Raw genomic sequence first — 23,052 nt, 5'->3', positions numbered from 1 at the left:
AGCATGGAGAAATAGACCACATCTAAATCATGTGGCCAGTTGACTATGTTGATAAAGAGGTGGCAAAATGTATAAACAGATAGTCTAAGTGTTCTCCTCCCTAAAACACTGACAACTAAAGGAAACTGTATCATCAACATATTAAAATAAGACAAGTGAATACATAAAAAAGTGAAACATTTAAACCACTGTAAGAGTTTTTCTAAATACCTCCTATAATACACAAAACAAAAACAGTTTTCACTCTTTTTCTCAGGGAAAAAAAAGCATTGCCTTACCATCTGTTTGAGATTTGCTCGGAAAAATGGTGCTTGCCCTTGGGTGGTCAGAAGGGTTTGGTTCCAAAGCTAAGTCTGTATAGGAAGAAGAGAAAAAGGTGTGGTGATTTAGTTGAGTAGAAAAATACATGATTTTAAAGATAGCTACACATTGATTGAAACCACTTATTAATAGTCTTGAGAAGAGCTTTTAGTAATGACAAAAAGGCAATTTTAGTAAAGGCACAATATAAAAATTCTATTGGGAAACAGCAAAATTGTAGAAACTCTCCATACATGTGGAGTAAAACCATGGCTATGTCTTAGACTTCTTTAACTTGCACCTAAATAATCTATGCCATTTTTAGATGAATCATATATGTGACTCCCCTCCTATTTATCAATTAAAAATTCAGTCACCCTCTTTTAAAGCTGATATTACTAGCACATTCCAGGAACAGTCTCAAGAAGCAAGTTATGCTGTGGCCAACTACTGTCAGATACCAGCTCAATATATCAAATATGCCAAAACGAAGTGAGTTGCTTTTGGCAAATGTTCTTCAGACAATCAAATGGCTAATTCTAACTCCATTCAACAAATGAACTCATTTCATTGGCTGTGGTTTATCTGGGGGCTATTCATCATGGCAGATTTAAGAGGACTACATAAAAGTTCAATGTTCTAATCTAGAGGAACACTTCCATGAGAGTGATTTTTAACTTTGCCCTCTATTTCCAAAGCTAAACTCACTTCTTCATTCCACGCTGCATGATTAATTTGGGGCTTCAATAAGAGTACTTTCTGGAGCAGATCATAGGGCTACTAGAAAAAAATTTTGGCCATACCTACACGAAAAGGTGGGTCTGCCTGTAGCCCACCTTGCACCAAGGTGGGATAGCGTCTTCTATTTAGGCAGAAATACAAAACAAGCACAAGCTACCACACAGGATAGTAAGGTTGTTGTTTCAAACAAACAAACAAACATAAAAGCCCTATGACACTTCCTCAGCAAAGTCCATCTCAAACCATTTAACCAATCTTTTAAGAAACTGGACCAAGATTCAGATAAAGAGTAATGGTTAAGGCAATTATTTCCCAAACCACATAATAACTGATCTGTTTTTGAAAGATGGCTTTGATGGTCAAAGTGAAATACAAATATATCCCTGCCTCTTAGAGAATCCAAAGAATACACACATTGATATATTAAAAACTAATTAGTCTAGTAGTGAATTCTGTCTAACCCAGCATTTCACAAATGTATCTACCTAGAATCCCCTTTTCCCACCCAGAAAGAATGTGGCACGAACAGTAATTTTGGACTTCCCGTTTTAACAGGAATCTGAGCCATCCATTTTAATGTCATTGCCAGCACTAGTAATTTACAGAGCTAAACCAACTGCTTTGTTCTTCATGAAAATTCCTTCACTGAATTTGAAGTTTATCAAGCTGCTTTTGGAGAAAATATTCTATTCAACATTTTTATGTAAAAGACCCATACAATTATTTTAAAGTTTTTTTCTCCTACATATTTGAAAAATTAAGACAATGGGAAAATAAATTATTTCAGCTGTACACAAAATGGCAGGCAGAGACTTTCACAGCTGCCTCTAACCTATAGCTTCCGAAAGAATTCATGACTACTTACCTATACCAAAAAGAAAGTAAATAGACTACATTTGAATCTAAAAAATAAGCAGAAATGTTTGCAAAGTAGCTGTCTTATTTATCAGTGTCTATGGCATGGTAAAACTTAACAATTTTCAATGGAAGTCCAGGAAAATTAAGTGCCAGAATCAAAGAGAAGCAAGCTTTAACACACACACACACACACACACACACACACACACACACACACACAGCCGCCAAACCAAGATGTGCTACTACAGATCTAAATACAAAAGTCAAGAAGGCTGGGATAAAAGAAATGACAACATGCAAAAAAAAAAAAAGTAAACTTAGCCCAAGTGACCAGAAAAAAGCTGGCACTCTCCCTACTCTATCCTAGGGGGTTCAAAGGTAGGCACAGGACCCAGGAACGGCCAATCAATCACAGCTGTCCTGGGGCTTGCCAAGAAAAGAGAAAGGCAGAACTGTACTCTAGGATCCTTAGCTAGTCTTGAGCTGCTGGACACTCCCCTTGCTATCATGAGGGGAAAGGCTTTTCAGGAGACATCAACAGAGGAGAGCAGAACTGAGGAGATCATTTAACTCCTGGGTCAAGTAGTGCTTAACTCTGTGATGTTCTTTTAACTTGCAACTGAAGGAGACCTGGTTAATCAGCAGTACTGATGATCACACTAAAGGTGGGGAAAGGTAAAAGTCACTTGCTCATTCCTTTAACAAATATCATGAACAAAAATCTGCATGAGACAAAACGATGCTCTGTTTAAAAGTTACACACAACCATTCACAATCATTAACACACAATGATTCACAACCGTTACTTTTAGTTGCTTTTCTTATACGTTAAAAAAAGCTCTAATTAGTGTACAATTTATGTCTTCTTGTTACTAAGAAGCGCTCTCCACCCCACTGTTGCATATTTATTGTTTAATGAATACACACTGGCCCATCAAGTGTTATTCCTATACTGGACTTAGCCAATCCCCTATTGCTGGGGATTGGTGCTTACAAAGTTCTATTCTTAAAATATTATGAGGAAAATCTTTATGTACATAGTTTTTTAAAATAATGGTTTTATCTCCTTAGCAAAGATCTTCGGAAGTGGAATGACTAAGCCAAAAGGTTAGATCACTTTCACGGCTCCATGTACAATGCTAAATTGCTTCCTAAAGAAGGTGGGGGGCACATTAGGGTATAATGCTACCAATCATGACATTTTGAGTTCCTACCCTTGCTTTGGATACTTGAAAAAAAAAAAAAAAATTCCTACTGATATGAATGAGGAACCTCACTGTAGATCTAATTTGTATTTCTTCTGATTACACAGTTTGACCATTTTCCCACAGTTATCAGTGTTATTTCCACTTTGGTGAGTTGGCCTATCATTTGAATGTACTGTAAACACCAGGGCCCTACTGCTGTCAGTTTGCATGAGGTTTTCAGAAAATATTAATCTTTTGTTTATAGCCTATATAACTAACAATTTTCTATATAACTTGCACTTTTTGCTAATGAAAAATACCACATCACTATCTTATAGAATGGACATGTGAGCCATTAGACAGTAAACTCATACATACACACAATATTTCTGCACTTCCCATGAACTATCTTCCCAAGAGCCTAAGGAGACTATGATAAAACCTACCACACTCTTCACTATCACAAAGGTAAGACTGCCAACTATTAAGCAAAGCTTTACCACCCACCATCCCTCTCATCCCTCTCCCCACCACATGCACACACAGTAATTTAGAGACTTCAGGGAATTACTGTGCATTCAGGAAATTACATGGATTCTTCCGAAAGTTATTTCTTTAGAAACCTCTAAGAATGTTTTACCCAGGAGAAATATTCTTGAGCTCATGATTAGGGGTTATGATTAAAACTGTATTTTAAGACCCATCATTTTTGTATTATCAATTTAAATTGCAACTTATTTGACAGCATGATAGGTCGATGTAGAAAAAGTATGATTAAAGAAAAATTAAACTCGGTCTTAATGTAAACATTCCTCAGAGGAAACCTGTAAAACACCACCGACACTGAATACTGTTTTTCCTCCAATCTAAGATTCTACCAGTTGTTAAGATCCATCTCAATTGCAGTTGTTAAAAGTGTGAAAACATAGGCAACTTAGAACAAATGAAATGCATTACTGAAGGCTAAAAGTGTTAAAACTATGCTATCAAACTGTCGATAAATGATTTGTCCTTGTTAAAATATTAGAGGGAGAGGGAAGTGACCAAGAAAGCATCTGACAGAAGCAGCATATTTCAGAAAGCGATTAATATCGACATATTGATTTCAATATATTCCAAATAAACAGGAGATGTCAGCAGTTTCTGGGCCAACTGCTGAGCACCAGTTTACTTAACGGTAACCACTGCATTTACTGAACTGCCCTAGCATCCCTATACTGTACAGTGTATTAGTTTTATGGCTCATAATACAAACATTACAATCTTTACAATTACCATGTAAACTGATGATTTCATCTCTTTGCGTCCACACTTTCCACCGCAGTCAGGGAGTTCCTGCCAGCCAGCCCTGAGCTGGGCTGCCTCACCAGCGGGTACACAGCAGGCTCCTGCACCTGCCAGGCTACTGCTCACCCAAGCCTTGATCCTGCTTTCCTAGCTTCGGACAATCCTGGCTTCCAAACTTCCCAGCTCTGGTTTCCAACTGCTTCTGTACCTGCCTCTACCCTGGTTCTCAGTTTTGCCTTATTTTAATCCTCAATCAGTGTTACAGTGATCATGACTGAGAGGTGACACATAGGTAAGTACACCTGGCTTTATATATTTCTAAAGAGCACTTTACTCAGTTTCTTGGACTTTTAAGAACCTTTCTGGGTTGCAAGTTACCTTCATTTCATTTCACATTACGCAGTGTTACTGTTTTAACTCTTAAGTTTTATTACTTTAATACACTAAAACAACAACAACAAAAAAGGCTGAGAAAAAAGGTAGTATTCCAAAGAAGCTCACATAATGTCAACAATAAATTCTGTTCCTATATGCCATGCATTTGGAATTTACAGTCCTACTCTCTATCAATACTCATTTTTAAAACCTTGGACAACTCAATTTATACCTAAGAGAAGAATTCCTACACTACCTAACTCAGAACATGGTGAGAATCAAATGAAATGCAAGAGCAATCTATATACTACAGCCTATTTTAGACCCTTATTAATATCGCTTTTTTGTTCAAGCCACTGTTGGCTCTCACCTGAGCTACCGCACCAGCCTCCTAACTGGTCTCCCTCTCTGCTTCCTTCCACCCTTACAGTCTATTCTCACACAGTAGCTGGTCTGATCTCCCTCCGCCCTCTCTACCCCCCTTCCCTTTTTCTAAGAATTAACATCATTCCCCTGCATATAATCCTTCAATGGTTTCCCATTACAATTAGACTAAAATTCATATTTTTTGGTCAAGGCCCACTAGGCATACAAGGTCTTAATCCCCCATATTCCTCCTGGCATTCATTCACTCAGCTGCAGCCACCCATCTTTCTGTCCTTGGCACGCATCAAGCATATTCCCTTCTTAGGAACTGCACAGAAGCCTCTTCTCCCACAGCCTCACACGGCTCTCTTAGGACTGCTCATGGGTCGCTTAAGGAGAGAAGCTGTCTTTAACCACCCCTTGTAAAACTGTCCTCCTCCCCAGCCCATTACCTTCATTTTCTTTCTTAGTGTTCTCACTACCTGATGTTATTCTTGTGTCGTCAGCCCCCAGGCACCTCTAGAAAGTAAGGACCTGAGTTAGGATACGGGTTTTGTCTTGTCTAACCACTGTTTGTCCTGCCTCTGGAATGGTGCCTAATAATCATGTTTCAGTGTACCCAAAACCAGTTAAGGTTTTCCCAATTTTCCCACATCATCTAAGATTTCTTCTAATGCTGTCTTTTGATGTGTCTGTCACCTAGGACCAGAGTTAATTTCAGATCTCTTAGAGTAGTAGTTTAGTTACTCAGAATCAAAGACACAAGACAGGTTACCAAGAACCACGAAAACCTAAAAGAGGAAATCTAATGTTCAGTGAAAAATCAATGGTAACTTTAATTTGGAAAAAGAACATTTAATGTTAAAATACCTTTACTACAAAATGACTCACCCTATGAATTTAATTAAGTCGTAAGACAAAGTGTACAATCAGAATGCTATAGAGAAGTATCAATACAATGCATCAGTTTTTATCTGTGTCCCCTGAATAAAGCATTATAATGGGATTATAAAAGATGCTCAACCATAAAGGCTGGGTAAATGAATTATGCTCCAAGGTTATTCGATGGCCCAGTAAACAGTTGGTAAAAGGCAGGCTGTAGAGCTATGCGCAGTTGCATGGAAAGACATCACCCTGGAGCACTCTCTAGGTGTCAGCACGGTTACAGGAGCTTCATGTCGTTACTTTTCTTTATAACAAAAAGTTACAAAGTGGCACATAAAGAACAATCCCATCTTTGTAAAATAAACACAATGTTATGTTTATATGCATACAAAAGGTTCAGGAAGAATCAACACCAAAATATTAATAAAAATTCTGGATATTCTGAGTGTGAGTGAAGGACTTTTCTGTGTTTTCTCAATCTTTCACATCAAATGTTCATTAATACTGTCACCAAAAAAAGGAAAGATCTGTTGCTCAGAGGTTTTTCCACATCATATTGCCAATTCCTTCCCTACCCACTCTTCAGGGGGATGGGAGGTAGGGGTCACTTGAGAGAGCACCTTTCACCAGAAAATTAGCAAAGCTCCTAAGGTCAGAACATAAAGGCTGTATGAAAAGTTGATGAATAAAAATAAAATCAGATAATAGGACCGTAGCATCTTCTTTTCTATTATGACACTACCATCAGTTATATTAGATATACTGTTAAAGACAAAGTAGTAAAAAATTCTTTTGAGTCTATCTGAAATCTATACTACGTTCTTAGGAGTTACTTTTTTGAGATGGCTTGAAGAAATCATGTTCTTCTCCAATGTTTCTGAAGAACAAGACAGAGCATCATTTATGTACGATTTTCTCTAAGTAACCAAATAATTCTTCACTGTAGAAAAGCCAAAATGTTTTATATCTGAGTAGGTATTTCTCAGTTTCCAGGGAAACTGATACAAAATTGTCTGAAATAAAGACATGAAGAGCAAACTTCCAATGTGCCTGTACTTTATATTTGGTGTTCTGACCTTGTTTCTATGGAAACTTAATTAATAGGCAAATGCTGAAATTGAGGTTTCTCTTATCACTTTATCGAATGCCCCCCCAAAAAAGACAAATTGAAATGAAATTTTAACAATCATGTTAAACATAAAAAGGTAAATTCTGTACTCATGAACTCTATTTTTCCAGTTCCTGATTTAGCACTCCTTCCTTATCATACATAGTCGTATGCTAAATGCTTAGTACCTTACCTGCCCGCTTACCAGCTTCCCCTAATGTCCCTCTGTCCAGGGCATTCTCGGCTTCAATTGGATTTCACCAGAACAAACTCTTTAAATTATATCAACGTGTTTACCTGACTGATAAATTTAGGCTATTTCATGACTTCTACTTTTATTCATATCCATTGCAATGTATGTACAGACAGAGAATGGAGAGGTAAATGTTGCTTCTGAGTTGTGTACAATAAACTGGAATGGCAATAATCAAAACTGGAGTATGCTGAGATAGGCCTAACTTATGGATAAATTATAATAAAATATAAGGTGCACTCTAAACAGTTTCTTAAGCATGCCAAGAACTGAATTTGGCATATCTACCACCTCCCAAGTCTGTCTCTTTTGTTCAGTAGCTGTGTTACACAGTCATTTCAGATCTCTAAGTCTTGGCTTCTTCATCGGCAACAGAGGGAGAATATATACGGGCCTTATTTGTAGATGGAAGGGCCGAGTGAAATACACAAGAAAATGCATTGTAAATCTTAAAAGAATTCTATAAAGGTCCAATTTTCGTCTCTCATCCTACACTAGCCAACTACTAACTGTTTTTAAAAATCATTTAGAGGCTTACCTTATAGCAACAAGCAGAGCAGTTTTCACAAGTACTTACATGCTTTGTGTTTAAAGCTACAATTAATTCACATAATTTGTTCATTCTTTCACAATATCTAACGATTCTGAAAAGGGAGTACTTTCCACTTACAAAGCCACGTCCATCATAAGGGTGAATCCACAGGCTTCATTATTCTAACTTTTAAAGAAATTAAATAAACCCAACTAAAATTTAAATAGAAGAGCTGTAAGACATTTCGTCTATGAAATAATGAAATAATCTCTGGCATTTAAATGAAACAAATGGGCCAGTGGGGCTTTAACATCTTTATGATACAATGTTTTATACTTCAAAGAACAGTCTTTATTAAAGTGCCACTATGCTACCCAGAATTTTTTTTTTTTTTAACCTAGAGCCATCCCTTTCCAAAATTCTAGAGGCAAAAATCAAACATTTCCTCTCTTCTCTCTCTCCTCTCCTCCCCGACAACACCCACCCCCAGCCACTTAGTCTACAGAACTTTTACCTGAACATTCCTAAAGTTAAATAGTATTCTACTGGGGGGGGGGGGCGGAGGAGGAGGGAGCCATGGAGACATTTTTCTGCAGGATGGATGTGGTATGTTAACTCCCAAACCTTTATATTACAAATTACAATCTGAATTTGTTTTTTCTCCTTTGAAACTTCTGTCCAGCAGTCTCAGGAACCACCTCACCCCTCCCTTAGAACAGGCAACGTGCAAAAGAAGTCGGTTAAGGCTGTGCAACTGAAGACATACTTGTGTCAAAGTGGGAATTTAAAAGTAATCAGAACTCCATGGGGTCTCCTTTGGTAAAGAAAAAAAACCCAACAACTATTCTCTGCAGCCGTGGCAGTAACGTTTCACACCGTTCACAGTTATTTTAAGCCCCTCTCCCACCATTTTCTTTCCTATCGTGTTCAAATTATAGTTAGAAGGGATAAAGTAGCATCTATCAGGGCGACTGAAAACATTAAAATCCAAAGAATTTTAGTTAAGAACACCACACTGACTCTGTCCATCTCTATTTTGAATTTAAATGACAAATCCTCTAATGTTTGTCTTAATTGTCTCGAGTATCAACTACCTTAACAAATAGAAGTCTATCATCAGGCCCTTACCTAGTTCCTTCGCTTAGGTACCATCTGGATAGGGAGACGGGATGGATACGCCGAAGTTAGAGTATTTAAGTTTGCATTAAGAAAAGAGAGACTACACCAGAAAGTCTCTGCTAAGTCCCACGAGATGTTAAATAGAACCACGAACAGGAAGGGCCGCGGATTGGAGGGTCTCAGGCCGGGCTGGGAAATGGGAACGGGGGAAAGAATTGGGCATTCGGGTAGGGAAGAGGGAAGGAGACTGGCCGGACGCGACTGGTAAAGAATAAGGGGTGGGGACGCCAAGCAGAGCCAGCCTTCGTCCCCGGTGCCCAGCCCTGGGAGAGCCAACTCCGGGCAAGAAGGAGCCCTAGGCGGCGTCTCCCTCCCGGGGGACCCTGGGGGCGGCGGAGGCCAGAGGTAAGCCCGAGAGCAGACGGCGCCGACCCCGCGAGGGGCGAGGCGCGCCCGCCGCTTCTTACCTTCGAGCATCTCCCGGTCGCTGATGTGCTGCAGGTGGTGGCCTTCGCCACCTGCGAAATCCAACTCGGCGGGTTCCACGGTAGCCGCCGCCGGAGCTACTGCCACCGCATTCCCGGCCGCCGCCTTGTAGACCTCAGACTCGCAGTCCGGCTCCGCTGACCCCCTGCGCCGGCCCGACTTGGGGCTGGCATTGGGGGACAGGCAACAACACAGCGAGTTCCCCATGGGGCGCCTTCACTCCTCGCCGCCGCCGCCTCCGCTCGTCCCCCGACTCTGCCGAGCACAGAAGCCGCCCCCTCCCCCAACAATGGCGCGGCGGGCACTGGCAGCCCCGGGCTATGCCGGGGCTGTGCCGCACATGCAGACGCGACTTCGCCCGCCGCTCTCCTGTCCGCCCAGCCGCCGGGGCCCCGGGCAGGGGTACGGCCCCGGCCGCACCCCTGCCCAGCCGCTGGGCCCCGGGCAGGGGTCCGGCCCCGGCCGCACCCCCGCCGCTGCCTCCCCGGAACCAACTAGTCTGTGAGGGCGGTGACCAGACCCGCTTATTTAAAAGGGCTGGGAACCAGACAAGCGCTGAGACGCGCAGCCACTGAGGGAGAGAGCGCAGCCGGAGCTCCTCCTCCTTCCGCTGCCACCTCCCGACTGAAAGTAGCTAGCCCGGCCGGCCCTTGCCTACCGGAATGTGTCCTTCGGTTACCTGGTTACGACGGACCAATCACGACCAGAGTTCCCTCCACGCGCCCTCCTCAGAGCGCAGGCATGTGACTCACAATGCCCCGCCCCCGCCCGCGGCTGCCCCGCCCCCCGAGCGGCGCACCCCAGACTCTGGTTTCCATTCATCTCTCGCGCTCCGAGCTTTCCGGTCCTGCGGGAAGCGCCGCGGGAGTTTGTTAATCGAAGCCGTCCTGAGTCAGTGGGCTCTGTAGAAAGCCCCTGTTCGTAAAATGCCAGTTCAGTTAGCAACTCGGTTTCACCGGGTCCACAGTTGACTCATTTGATGTATTGCTCAACGAACTTAGTTTCACCCCAATTTTTGACCGTTTTTTATAACTGAATGCTCCTCCTGTCTTGCCTTCCAAAGAGTGTTAGTTTCCGCCTACAGTTTAACCATAGCAACCCCCGGGGCCCTGGTCCTACTCTCAATAAAGAGCTGTGGCTGTGTCTTGAATGAGACTCGAGGACACGTCACCCCTCCACTTCCTCATCAGCAAATTAGGGACCAAACTCCCCCCTCCCACCTCTGAGGCGCTGGGATTCAGCAACTCGCTTTTCTCGCCTGTTGCTCTCTTCCACGGCAGGAGTTTCCAGGTTTCCCTACTTTAGCCAACAACAACGCATAAAGCACGATTTTCTCATACAAACTTGAGAGTCACAAAGTGAAGTACCACGGTCTTGATTTGATGAAGATGATAACGATAGTTAACATTTGGCAAACACTATGCGCCCGCCCCCGTTCCAAGTGAGGTACTCATTTAACCCTCGGGAACAAAATCCTCAGAAACCTTCATTTTACAGATTTTACAGACGCTAAGTCACGTTCCCAAGGTCACATGATTGCTCAGGGGTGTGGCCAGGATTTGATCCCTGATTGTGTGGATCCCCAAAGGCACCTTATTGTGATCATCAGAAAATAAAGGTCGAAGTCAAATTTGGTTGGAAGTGGCATAGTGTATCAGGATTTTCTTTTTTTAAGGAGGAACAATTTTTTGATGTGGATTTTAAAATACTTTCCCTTCATTCAACATTGATTAGTCCCTCCTACATGCCAGGCACCCGTGTGTGAAAAATAGTCCTGCCCTCAGTGACCTCAGGCACGGTGAGAAAACAAAGGCTTAGAAAGCCCAACAGTCTGAGGTCACACTGCTGCAAAGTACTTAAACCTGAAATTCAAACCTAGATCTCTTAACCCCAAGTAGATGCTGGGGTAAAGAGCTTGGTTTTCTTCCCAGAAACATGAGAGCCATTGAATGTTGTGAAGTTAAGGAGTCACTATCAGGTGGTTTGTAGTGAGGTCACGCTTGAGAATAAGTAGGACTGATGGAAGCAACAAAACCCATTAAGAGACTTTATATTCATCTAAGAGAGGAGTGAGGGCTCAAACTAAAGGCAGTGGCAGAGATTGGAGTAGAGGGAAAGGATCTGAGGTCATCTGGGAGGTAGAATAGAAGTGCTCAGTGACTAGATATGGAGCGGGAAGGGGAAAAGAGAAGCAAAAATGGCTGCTAGGGTTCTGGCTTAGGGAACTATGTAGAGTGTGGTTACTTTTTCTTAGATAGTGCAGGAAAAGGAAGAGGTTTGGGAAGGAAGATCATTTTGGGTTCTGTTAAGCGGAACATGGAAATGGAGCTCTCTGGTTGAAAGTAAGCCTCTGCAGGCTAAGTCCATTTTGTGATATCCCAACTTATGTTTTCAAAAATAACACATTAGATTAACCAAGATGGCGGAGTAGAAGGACGTGCTCTCACTCCCTCTTGCGAGAGCACCAGAATCACAACTTGCTGCTGGACAATCATTGACAGGAAGACCCTGGACTTCACCAAGGAGGATACCCCACGTCCAAGGACAGAGGAGAAGCCACAGTGAGACGGTAGGAGGGGTGCAATCAGAGTAAAATCAAATCCCATAACTGCTGGGTGGGTGACTCACAGGCTGGTGAACACTTATACCACAGAAGTCCACCCACTGGAGTGAAGGTTCTGAGCCCCACGTCAGGCTTCCCAACCTGGGGGTCCGGCTACGGGAGGAGGAATTCCTAGAGAATCAGACTTTGAAGCCTAGTGGGAATTGATTGCAGGACTTTGACAGGACTGGGGGAAACAGAGACCCCACTCTTGGAGGGCACATACAAAGTAATGTGTGCATCGGGACCCAGGGGAAGGAGCAGTGACCCTGGGGGAGACTGAACCAGACCTACCTGCTGGTGTTGGGGGGTCTCCTGCAGAGGCGAGTGGTGGCTCTGTTTCACCGTGGGGATAAGGACACTGGCAGCCGAGGTTCTGGGAAGTTCTCCTTGGTGTGAGCCCTCCCAGAGTCTGCCATTAACCCCACCAAACAGCACGGGTAGGCTCCAGTGTTGGGTTGCCTCAGGCAAAACAACCAACAGGGAGGGAACCCAGCCCCACCCATCAACAGTCAAGTGGATTAAGGTTTTACTGAGCTCTGACCGCCACAGCAACAGTCAGCTCTACCCACCACCAGAGCCTCCCATCAAGCCTCTTAGATAGCCTCAACCACCAGAGGGCAGACAACAGAAGCAAGAAAAACTACAATCCTGCAGCCTGTGGACCAAAAACCACAGTTACAGAAAGATAGAGAAGATGAAAAGGCAGAGGGCTATGTACCAGATGAAGGAACAAGAAAAAACCCCAGAAAAACAACTAAATGAAGTGGAGATAGGCAACCTTCCAGAAAAAGAATTCAGAATAATGATAGTGAAGATGATCCAGGACCTCGGAATAAGAATGGAGGCAAAGATTGAGAAGATGCAAGAAATGATTCACAAAGACCTAGAAGAATTAAAGAACAAACAAACAGAGATGACCAATACAATAACTGAAATGAAAACTACACTAGAAGGAATCAATAGCAGAATAACTGAGGCAGAAGAAAGGATAAGTGACCTGGAAGACAGAATGGTGGAATTCACTGCTGCGGAACAGACTAAAGAAAAAAGAATGAAAAGAAATGAAGACAGCCTAAGAGACCTCTGGGACAACATTAAACGCAACAACATTCGCATTATAAGGGTCCCAGAAGGAGAAGAGAGAGAGAAAGGACCAGAGAAAATATTTGAAGAGATTATAGTCGAAAACTTCCCTAACATGAGAAAGGAAATAGCCACCCAAGTCCAGGAAGCGCAGAGAGTCCCATACAGAATAAACCCAAGGAGAAACACGCCGAGACACATAGTAATCAAAGTGGCAAAAATTAAAGACAAAGAAAAATTATTGAAAGCAGCAAGGGAAAAACGACAAATAACATACAAGGGAACTCCCATAAGGTTAACAGCTGATTTCTCAGCAGAAACTCTGCAAGCCAGAAGGGAGTGGCATGATATACTTAATGTGATGAAAGGGAAGAACCTACAACCAAGATTACTCTACCCGGCAAGGATCACATTTAGATTTGATGGAGAAATCAAAAGCTTTACAGACAAGCAAAAGCTAAGAGAATTCAGCACCACCAAACCAGCTCTACAACAAATGCTAAAGGAACTTCTCTAAGTGGGAAACACAAGAGAAGAAAAGGACCTACAAAAACAAACCCAAAACAATTAAGAAAATGGTCATAGGAACATACATATCGATAATTACCTTAAACGTGAATGGATTAAACGCCCCAACCAAAAGACATAGACTGGCTGAATGGATACAAAAACAAGACCCATATATATGCTGTCTACAAGAGACCCACTTTAGACCTAGGGACACATACAGACTGAAAGTGAGGGGATGGAAAAAGATATTCCATGCAAATGGAAATCAAAAGAAAGCTGGAGTAGCTATACTCATATCAGATAAAATAGACTTTAAAATAAAGAATGTTACAAGAGACAAGGAAGGACACTACATAATGATCCAGGGATCAATCCAAGAAGAAGATATAACAATTATAAATATATATGCACCCAACATAGGAGCACCTCAATACATAAGGCAACTACTAACAGCTCTAAAAGAGGAAATCGACAGTAACACAATAATAGTGGGGGACTTTAACACTTCACTTACACCAATGGACAGATCATCCAAAATGAAAATAAATAAGGAAACAGAAGCTTTAAATGACACAATAGACCAGATAGATTTAATTGATATATATAGGACATTCCATCCAAAAACAGCAGATTACACGTTCTTCTCAAGTGCGCACGGAACATTCTCCAGGATAGATCACATCTTGGGTCACAAATCAAGCCTCAGTAAATTTAAGAAAATTGAAATCATACCAAGCATCTTTTCTGACCACAACGCTATGAGATTAGAAATGAATTACAGGGAAAAAAACGTAAAAAAGACAAACACATGGAGGCTAAACAATACGTTACTAAATAACCAAGAGATCACTGAAGAAATCAAAGAGGAAATAAAAAAATACCTAGAGACAAATGACAATGAAAACACGACGACCCAAAACCTATGGGATGCAGCAAAAGCGGTTCTAAGAGGGAAGTTTATAGCTATACAAGCCTACCTAAAGAAACAAGAAAAATCTCAAGTAAACAATCTAACCTTACACCTAAAGAAACTAGAGAAAGAAGAACAAACAAAACCCAAAGTTAGCAGAAGGAAAGAAATCATAAAGATCAGAGCAGAAATAAATGAAATAGAAACAAAGAAAACAATAGCAAAGATCAATAAAACTAAAAGCTGGTTCTTTGAGAAGATAAACAAAATTGATAAGCCATTAGCCAGACTCATCAAGAAAAAGAGGGAGAGGACTCAAATCAATAAAATCAGAAATGAAAAAGGAGAAGTTACAACAGACACCGCAGAAATACAAAACATCCTAAGAGACTACTATAAGCAACTTTATGCCAATAAAATGGACAACCTGGAGGAAATGGACAAATTCTTAGAAAGGTATAACCTTCCAAGACTGAATCAGGAAGAAACAGAAAATATGAACAGACCAATCACAAGTAATGAAATTGAAACTGTGATTAAAAATCTTCCAACAAACAAAAGTCCAGGACCAGATGGCTTCACAGGTGAATTCTATCAAACATTTAGAGAAGAGCTAACACCCATCCTTCTCAAACTCTTCCAAAAAATTGCAGAGGAAGGAACACTCCCAAACTCATTCTATGAGGCCACCATCACCCTGATACCAAAACCAGACAAAGACACTACAAAAAAAGAAAATTACAGACCAATATCACTGATGAATATAGATGCAAAAATCCTCAACAAAATACTAGCAAACAGAATCCAACAACACATTAAAAGGATCATACACCACGATCAAGTGGGATTTATCCCGGGGATGCAAGGATTCTTCAATATACGCAAATCAATCAATGTGATACACCATATTAACAAATTGAAGAATAAAAACCATATGATCATCTCAATAGATGCAGAAAAAGCTTTTGACAAAATTCAACACCCATTTATGATAAAACCTCTCCAAAAAGTGGGCATAGAGGGAACCTACCTCAACATAATAAAGGCCATATATGACAAACCCACAGCAAACATCATTCTCAATGGTGAAAAACTGAAAGCATTTCCTCTAAGATCAGGAACGAGACAAGGATGTCCACTCTCACCACTATTATTCAACATAGTTCTGGAAGTCCTAGCCACGGCAATCAGAGAAGAAAAACAAATAAAAGGAATACAAATTGGAAAAGAGGAAGTAAAACTGTCACTGTTTGCGGATGACATGATACTATACATAGAGAATCCTAAAACTGCCACCAGAAAACTGCTAGAACTAATTAATGAATATGGTAAAGTTGCAGGATACAAAATTAATGCACAGAAATCTCTTGCATTCCTATACACTAATGATGAAAAATCTGAAAGAGAAATTATGGAAGCACTCCCATTTACCATTGCAACAAAAAGAATAAAATACCTAGGAATAAACCTACCTAGGGAGACAAAAGACCTGTATGCAGAAAACTATAAGACACTGATGAAAGAAATTAAAGATGATACCAACAGATGGAGAGATATACCATGTTCTTGGATTGGAAGAATCAACATTGTGAAAATGAGTATACTACCCAAAGCAATCTACAGATTCAATGCAATCCCTATCAAATTACCAATGGCCTTTTTTACGGAGCTAGAACAAATCATCTTAAAATTTGTATGGAGACACAAAAGACCCCGAATAGCCAAAGCAGTCTTGAGGGGAAAAAAATGGAGCTGGAGGAATCAGACTCCCTGACTTCAGACTATACTACAAAGCTACAGTAATCAAGACAATATGGTACTGGCACAAAAACAGAAACATAGATCAATGGAACAAGATAGAAAGCCCAGAGGTAAACCCACACACCTATGGTCAACTAATCTATGACAAAGGAGGCAAGGATATACAATGGAGAAAAGACAGTCTCTTCAATAAGTGGTGCTGGAAAAACTGGACAGCTACATGTAAAAGAATGAAATTAGAACACTCCCTAGCACCATACACAAAAATAAACTCCAAATGGATTAAAGACCTAAAAGTAAGACCAGACACTATAAAACTCTTAGAGGAAAACATAGGAAGAACACTCTTTGACATAAATCACAGCAAGATCTTTTTTGATCCACCTCCTAGAGTAATGGAATTAAAAACAAAAATAAACAAGTGGGACCTAATGAAACTTCAAAGCTTTTGCACAGCAAAGGAAACCATAAACAAGACGAAAAGACAACCCTCAGAATGGGAGAAAATATTTGCAAATGAATCAACGGACAAAGGATTAATCTCCAAAATATATAAACAGCTCATTCAGCTCAATATCAAAGAAACAATCACCCCAATCCAAAAATGGGCAGAAGACCTAAATAGACATTTCTCCAAAGAAGACATACAGACGGCCACGAAGCACATGAAAAGATGCTCAACATCACTAATTATTAGAGAAATGCAAATCAAAACTACAATGAGGTATCACCTCACTCCTGTTAGAATGGGCATCATCAGAAAATCTACAAACAACAAATGCTGGAGAGGGTGTGGAGAAAAGGGAACCCTCTTGCACTGTTGGTGGGAATGTAAATTGATACAGCCACTATGGAGAACAATATGGAGGTTCCTTAAAGAACTAAAAATAGAATTACCATATGACCCAGCAATCCCACTACTGGGCATATACCCAGAGAAAACCATAATTCAAAAAGACACATGCACCCGAATGTTCATTGCAGCACTATTTACAATAGCCAGGTCATGGAAGCAACCTAAATGCCCATCAACAGACGAATGGATAAAGTTGTGGTACATATATACAATGGAATATTACTCAGCCATAAAAAGGAACGAAATTGAGTCATTTGTTGAGACGTGGATGGAGCTAGAGACTGTCATACAGAGTGAAGTAAGTCAGAAAGAGAAAAACAAATATCATATATTAATGCATGTATGTGGAACCTAGAAAAATGGTACAGATGAGCCAGTTTGCAGGGCAGAAGTTGAGACACAGATGTAGAGAATGGACATATGGACACCAAGGGGGGAAAACTGTGGTGAGGTGGGGATGGTGGTGTGCTGAATTGGGCGATTGGGATTGACATGTATACACTGATGTGTATAAAATTGATGCCTAATAAGAACCTGCAGTATAAAAAAGCAAACAAAACAACTAATACTAAACTTTCATTGGGTTATTTGTATGGAAATATGTTAATATAAATGTTTCAGACATTACATGAAATTTCTAAAAATCTTATATTTGTATTTGTATGGAAATATGTATGGAAATATGTTAATATAAATGTTTCAGACATTACATGAAATTTCTAAAAATCTTATATTTGTATGGAAATATGTATGGAAATATGTTAATATAAATGTTTCAGACATTACATGAAATTTCTAAAAATCTTATATGTTCTGGTATAATGTTATAAGTAATAATCCTAGTTATTACTTTAAAATGTATATCTCAGAAATAACTAATTTTCTTGTCAACTGCATTATTATGAACTTTCATCAAATCTTTTACCGTGGTCATTTTTAAGGCTTTTGTCATTTACAGACAGTTCTGGGTGTACTCTGATGATTTTGCAAATATGTTCCTATAAAAGGGTTTCATCTTCAAGAAATTCATGGAAAAGACTCTGACATGTACAGGTTTCTGGTAACTGACTGTACTGCTGAACTGAATGAATAAGCATTTTCAGAACTCTGATGAAAAACTGATGAACTCATAAAAGTGCTAACAAAAGATCAAGATGAAAAAAAACAATTAATTACATGGGACTGAGTGAACTGATGAGGATGAGTATAATTTTTGTGACTTTCTGTCTGAATTAAAAAAAAAAAAAAAATCCCACAAGGACTCAGAGGCAAAGAATATACAAATCAATTTTCACTGCAAAGTAAAGGAGCTGTTACAGTGGAGGATTACTGGACTGAATGTCAATATTATGACATAGTATGAGTGTGTTTCATGTTTGGTAATGGCAATCATTGTTGCTTTTGTTGTGGTCATCCATGTACAATGCTTGGTGTCAGTCTATTTATCTCTTGTAAAAATAAAATACAGTGTGTGTGTGTGTGTGTGTGAAAAAAAAAAAAGGAAATGATATAAATGTGACTATGAATGAGTGTATTCAATAGTTAAAATGATCTATTATATTAGTGATATATATTGTGGAATTAGTATTGTTTTTCTCTAAAGAGCAATGTGGAATAAAAGTTATTTGTTTCATTTAAAAAAAAAAAAAATAACACATTAAATCAATTTAAAAATGTGATTGGGGAAATTCCCTAATGTTGACGGCTAAGAATATCACATTTTTCATGGAGCAACTTGGAATCTATGGTTTTAGTAAATGAGGCATCCTATGTAAAATAAAACTGGTAAATGAGAGCTCTACCCACCACCAGAGCCTCCCATCAAGCCTCTTAGATAGCCTCAACCACCAGAGGGCAGACAGCAGAAGCAAGAAAAACTACAATCCTGCAGCCTGTGGACCAAGAAACACAGTTAGAGAAAGATAGACAAGATGAAAAGGCAGAGGGCTAGGTACCAGATGAAGGAACAAGAAAAAACCCCAGAAAAACAACTAAATGAAATGGAGATAGGCAACCTTCCAGAGAAAGAATTCAGAATAATGATAGTGAAGATGATCCAGGACCTCGGAATAAGAATGGAGGCAAAGATTGAGAAGATGCAAGAAATGATTCACAAAGACCTAGAAGAATTAAAGAACAAACAAACAGAGATGACCAATACAATAACTGAAATGAAAACTACACTAGAAGGAATCAATAGCAGAATAACTGAGGCAGAAGAACGGATAAGTGACCTGGAAGACAGAATGGTGGAATTCACTGCTGTGGAACAGACTAAAGAAAAAAGAATGAAAAGAAATGAAGACAGCCTAAGAGACCTCTGGGACAACATGAAACGCAACAACATTCACATTATAGGGGTCCCAGAAGGAGAAGAGAGAGAGAAAGGACCCGAGAAAATATTGGAAGAGATTATAGTCAAAAATTTCCCTAACATGGGAAAGGAAACAGCCACCCAAGTCCAGGAAGCACAGAGAGTCTCAGGCAGGATAAACCCAAGGAGAAACACGCCAAGACACATAGTAATCAAACTGACAAAAATTAAAGACAAAGAAAAATTATTAAAAGCAACAAGGGACAAACGACAAATAACATACAAGGGAACTCCCATAAGGTTAACAGCTGATTTCTCAGCAGAAACTCTACAAGCCAGAAGGAGTGGGACGATATATTTAAAGGGATGAAGGAGAAGAACTTGTAACTAAGATTACTCTACCTAGCAAGGACCTCATTCAGATTTGATGGAGAAAGCAAAAGCTTTACAGACAAGCAAAAGCTAAGAGAATTCAGCACCACCAAACCAGCTCTGCAACAAATGCTAAAGGAACTTCGTTAAGTGGGAAACACAAGAGAAGAAAAGGACCTACAAAAACAAACCCCAAACAATTAAGAAAATGGTAATAGGAACAAACATATCGAAAACTACCTTAAATGTGAACGGATTAAATGCTCCAACCAAAAGACACAGTCTCGCTAAATGGATACAAAAACAAGACCCACGTATATGCTGTCTACAAGAGACCCACTTCAGACCTAGGGACACATACAGACTGAAAGTGAGGGGATGGAAAAAGATATTCCATGAAAATGGAAATCAAAAGAAAGCTGGAGTAGCAATACTCATATCACATAAAATAGACTTTAAAATAAAGAATGTTACAAGAGACAAAGAAGGACACTACATAATGATCAAGGGATCAATCCAAGAAGAGGATATAACAATTATAAATATATATGCACGCAACATAGGAGCACCTCAATACATAAGGTAAATGCTAACAGCTATAAAAGAGGAAATCGACAGTAACACAATAAGAGTGGGGGACTTTAACACCTCAATTACACCAATGGACAGATCATCCAGCCAGAAAATTAATAAGGAAACACAAGCTTTAAATGACACAAGAGACCAGATATATTTAATTGATATTTATAGGATATTTCATCTGAAAAGAGCAGATTACACTTTCTTCTCAAGTGCACATGGAACATTCTCCAGGATAGATCATATCTTGGGTCACAAATCTAGCCTTGGTAAATTTAAGAAAACTGAAATCATATCAAGTGGCTTTTCCAAACACAACATTAGGAGATTAGAAATCAATTACAGGAAAAAAACATAAACAACACAATCACATGGAGGCTAAACAGTACATTACTAAATAACCAAGAGATCACTGAAGAAATCAAAGAGGAAATCAAAAAATACCTAGAGACAAATGACAATGAAAACATGATGATCCAAAACCTATGGGATGCAGCAAAAGCGGTTCTAAGAGGGAAGTTTATAGTAATGCAATCCTACCTCAAGAAACAAGAAAAATCTCAAATAAACAATCTAACCTTACACCTAAAGGAACTAGAGAAAGAAGAACAAACAAAACCCAAAGTTAGTAGGAGGAAAGAAAACATAAAGATCAGAGCAGAAATAAATGAAATAGAAACAAAACAAGAGCAAATATCAGTGAAACTAAAAGCTGGTTCTTTGAGAAGATAAACAAAATTGATAAACCTTTAGCCAGACTCACCAAGAAAAAGACGGAGAGAACTCAAATTAATAGAATTAGAAATAAAAAAGGAGAAGTTACAACAGACACTGCAGAAATACAAAGGATCATAAGAGACTACTACAAGCAACTCTATGCCAGTAAACTGGACAACCTGGAAGAAATGGACAAATTCTTAGAAAGGTGTAACTTTCCAAGACTGAACCAGGAAGAAATAGAAAATATGAACAGACCAATCACAAGTAATGAAACTGAAACTGTGATTAAAAACAAAAGTCCAGGACCAGATGTCTTCACAGGTGAATTCTATCAAACATTTAGAGACCAGCTAACACCCATCCTTCTCAAACTCTTCCAAAAAATTGCAGAGGAAGGAACACTCCCAAACTCATTCCATGAGACCACCATCACCCTGATACCAAAACCAGACAAAGATACTACAAAAAAAGAAAATTACAGACCAATATCACTGATGAATATAGATGCAAAAATCCTCAACAAAATACTAGCAAACAGAATCCAACAACACATTAAAAGGATCATACACCATGATAAAGTGGGATTTATCCCAGGAATGCAAGAATTCTTCAATATATGCATATTATTCAGTGTGATAAACCATACTAACAAATTGGAGAATAAAAACCATATGATCGTCTCAATAGATGCAGAAAAAGCTTTTGACAGAATTCAAAACCCATTTATGATAAAAATCCTCCAGAAAGTGGGCATAGAGGGAACCTACCTCAACATAATAAAGGCCATACACGACAAACCCACAGCAAACATCATTCTCAGTGGTGAAAAACTGAAACCATTTCCTCTTACATCAGGAACAAGACAAGGATGTCCACTCTTGCCACTCCTATTCAACATAGTTTTGCAAAAAACTATGTAAATAGTGCTGTCAGGTAGTGCTTCTTCTTTGGAAGAAGAAAAAGAAATAAAAGGAATAGAAACTGAAAAGAAGAAGTAAAACTGTCACTGTTTGCAGATAACATGATACTATACATAGAGAATCCTAAAGATGCCACCAGAAAACTACTAGAGCTAATCAATGAATTTGGTAAAGTTGCAGGATACAAAATTAATGCACAGAAATCTCTTGCATTCCTATGCAGTAACAATGAAAGATCAGAAAGATAAATTAAGGAAATGATCCCATTCACCATTGCAACAAAAAGAATAAAATACCTAAGAATAAACCTACCTAAGGAGATAAAAGACCTCTACTCAGAAAACTTTAAGACACTGATGAAAGAAATCAAGGATGACACAAACAGATGGAGAGATATACCATGTTCTTGGATTGGAAGAATCAATATTGTGAAAATGACTATACTACCCAAAGCAATCTGCAGATTCAATGCAATCCCTATCAAATTACCAATGGCATTTTTTACAGAACTACAACAAAAAATCTTAAAATGTGTATGGAGACACAAAAGACCCCGGATAGCCAAAGCAATCTTGAGGGAAAAAAACGGAGCTGGAGGAATCAGACTCCCTGACTTCAGACTATACTACAAAGCTACAGTAATCAACACAATATGGTACTGGCCCAAAAAAGAAATATAGATCAGTGGAACAGGATAGAAAGCCCAGAGGTAAACCCACACACCTATGGTCAACTAATCTATGACAAAGGAGGCAAGGATATACAATGGAGAAAAGACAGTCTCTTCAATAAGTGGTGCTGGAAAAACTGGACAGCTACATGTAAAAGAATGAAATTAGAACACTCCCTAGCACCATACACAAAAATAAACTCCAAATGGATTAAAGACCTAAAAGTAAGACCAGACACTATAAAACTCTTAGAG

At 39.5% G+C, this 23,052-nt stretch overlaps 1 protein-coding gene across 1 annotated transcript in view; it reads right to left on the bottom strand.

Moving 5' to 3' along the window:
- Positions 1-23,052, bottom strand: part of LOC309653811 (cyclin-Y-like protein 1) — a gene marked incomplete at its 5' end in the record, with an annotated part of 57,809 nt that overhangs the window by 24,636 nt on the left and 10,121 nt on the right. Inside the window, one exon of the mRNA XM_082478618.1 lies at positions 279-353. Coding sequence (XP_082334744.1) covers positions 279-353 — 75 coding nt within the window. The remainder of the gene's footprint in view (positions 1-278; positions 354-23,052) is intronic.

This window comes from Balaenoptera physalus, assembly GCF_965194825.1.
Source record: "Balaenoptera physalus genome assembly, contig: HAP1_SCAFFOLD_1222, whole genome shotgun sequence".
NCBI classification, from domain to species: Eukaryota; Metazoa; Chordata; class Mammalia; order Artiodactyla; family Balaenopteridae; genus Balaenoptera; species Balaenoptera physalus.
The sequence above is the reverse complement of the archived record's forward strand: the minus strand, read 5'-3'. Positions and strand labels throughout refer to the sequence as shown.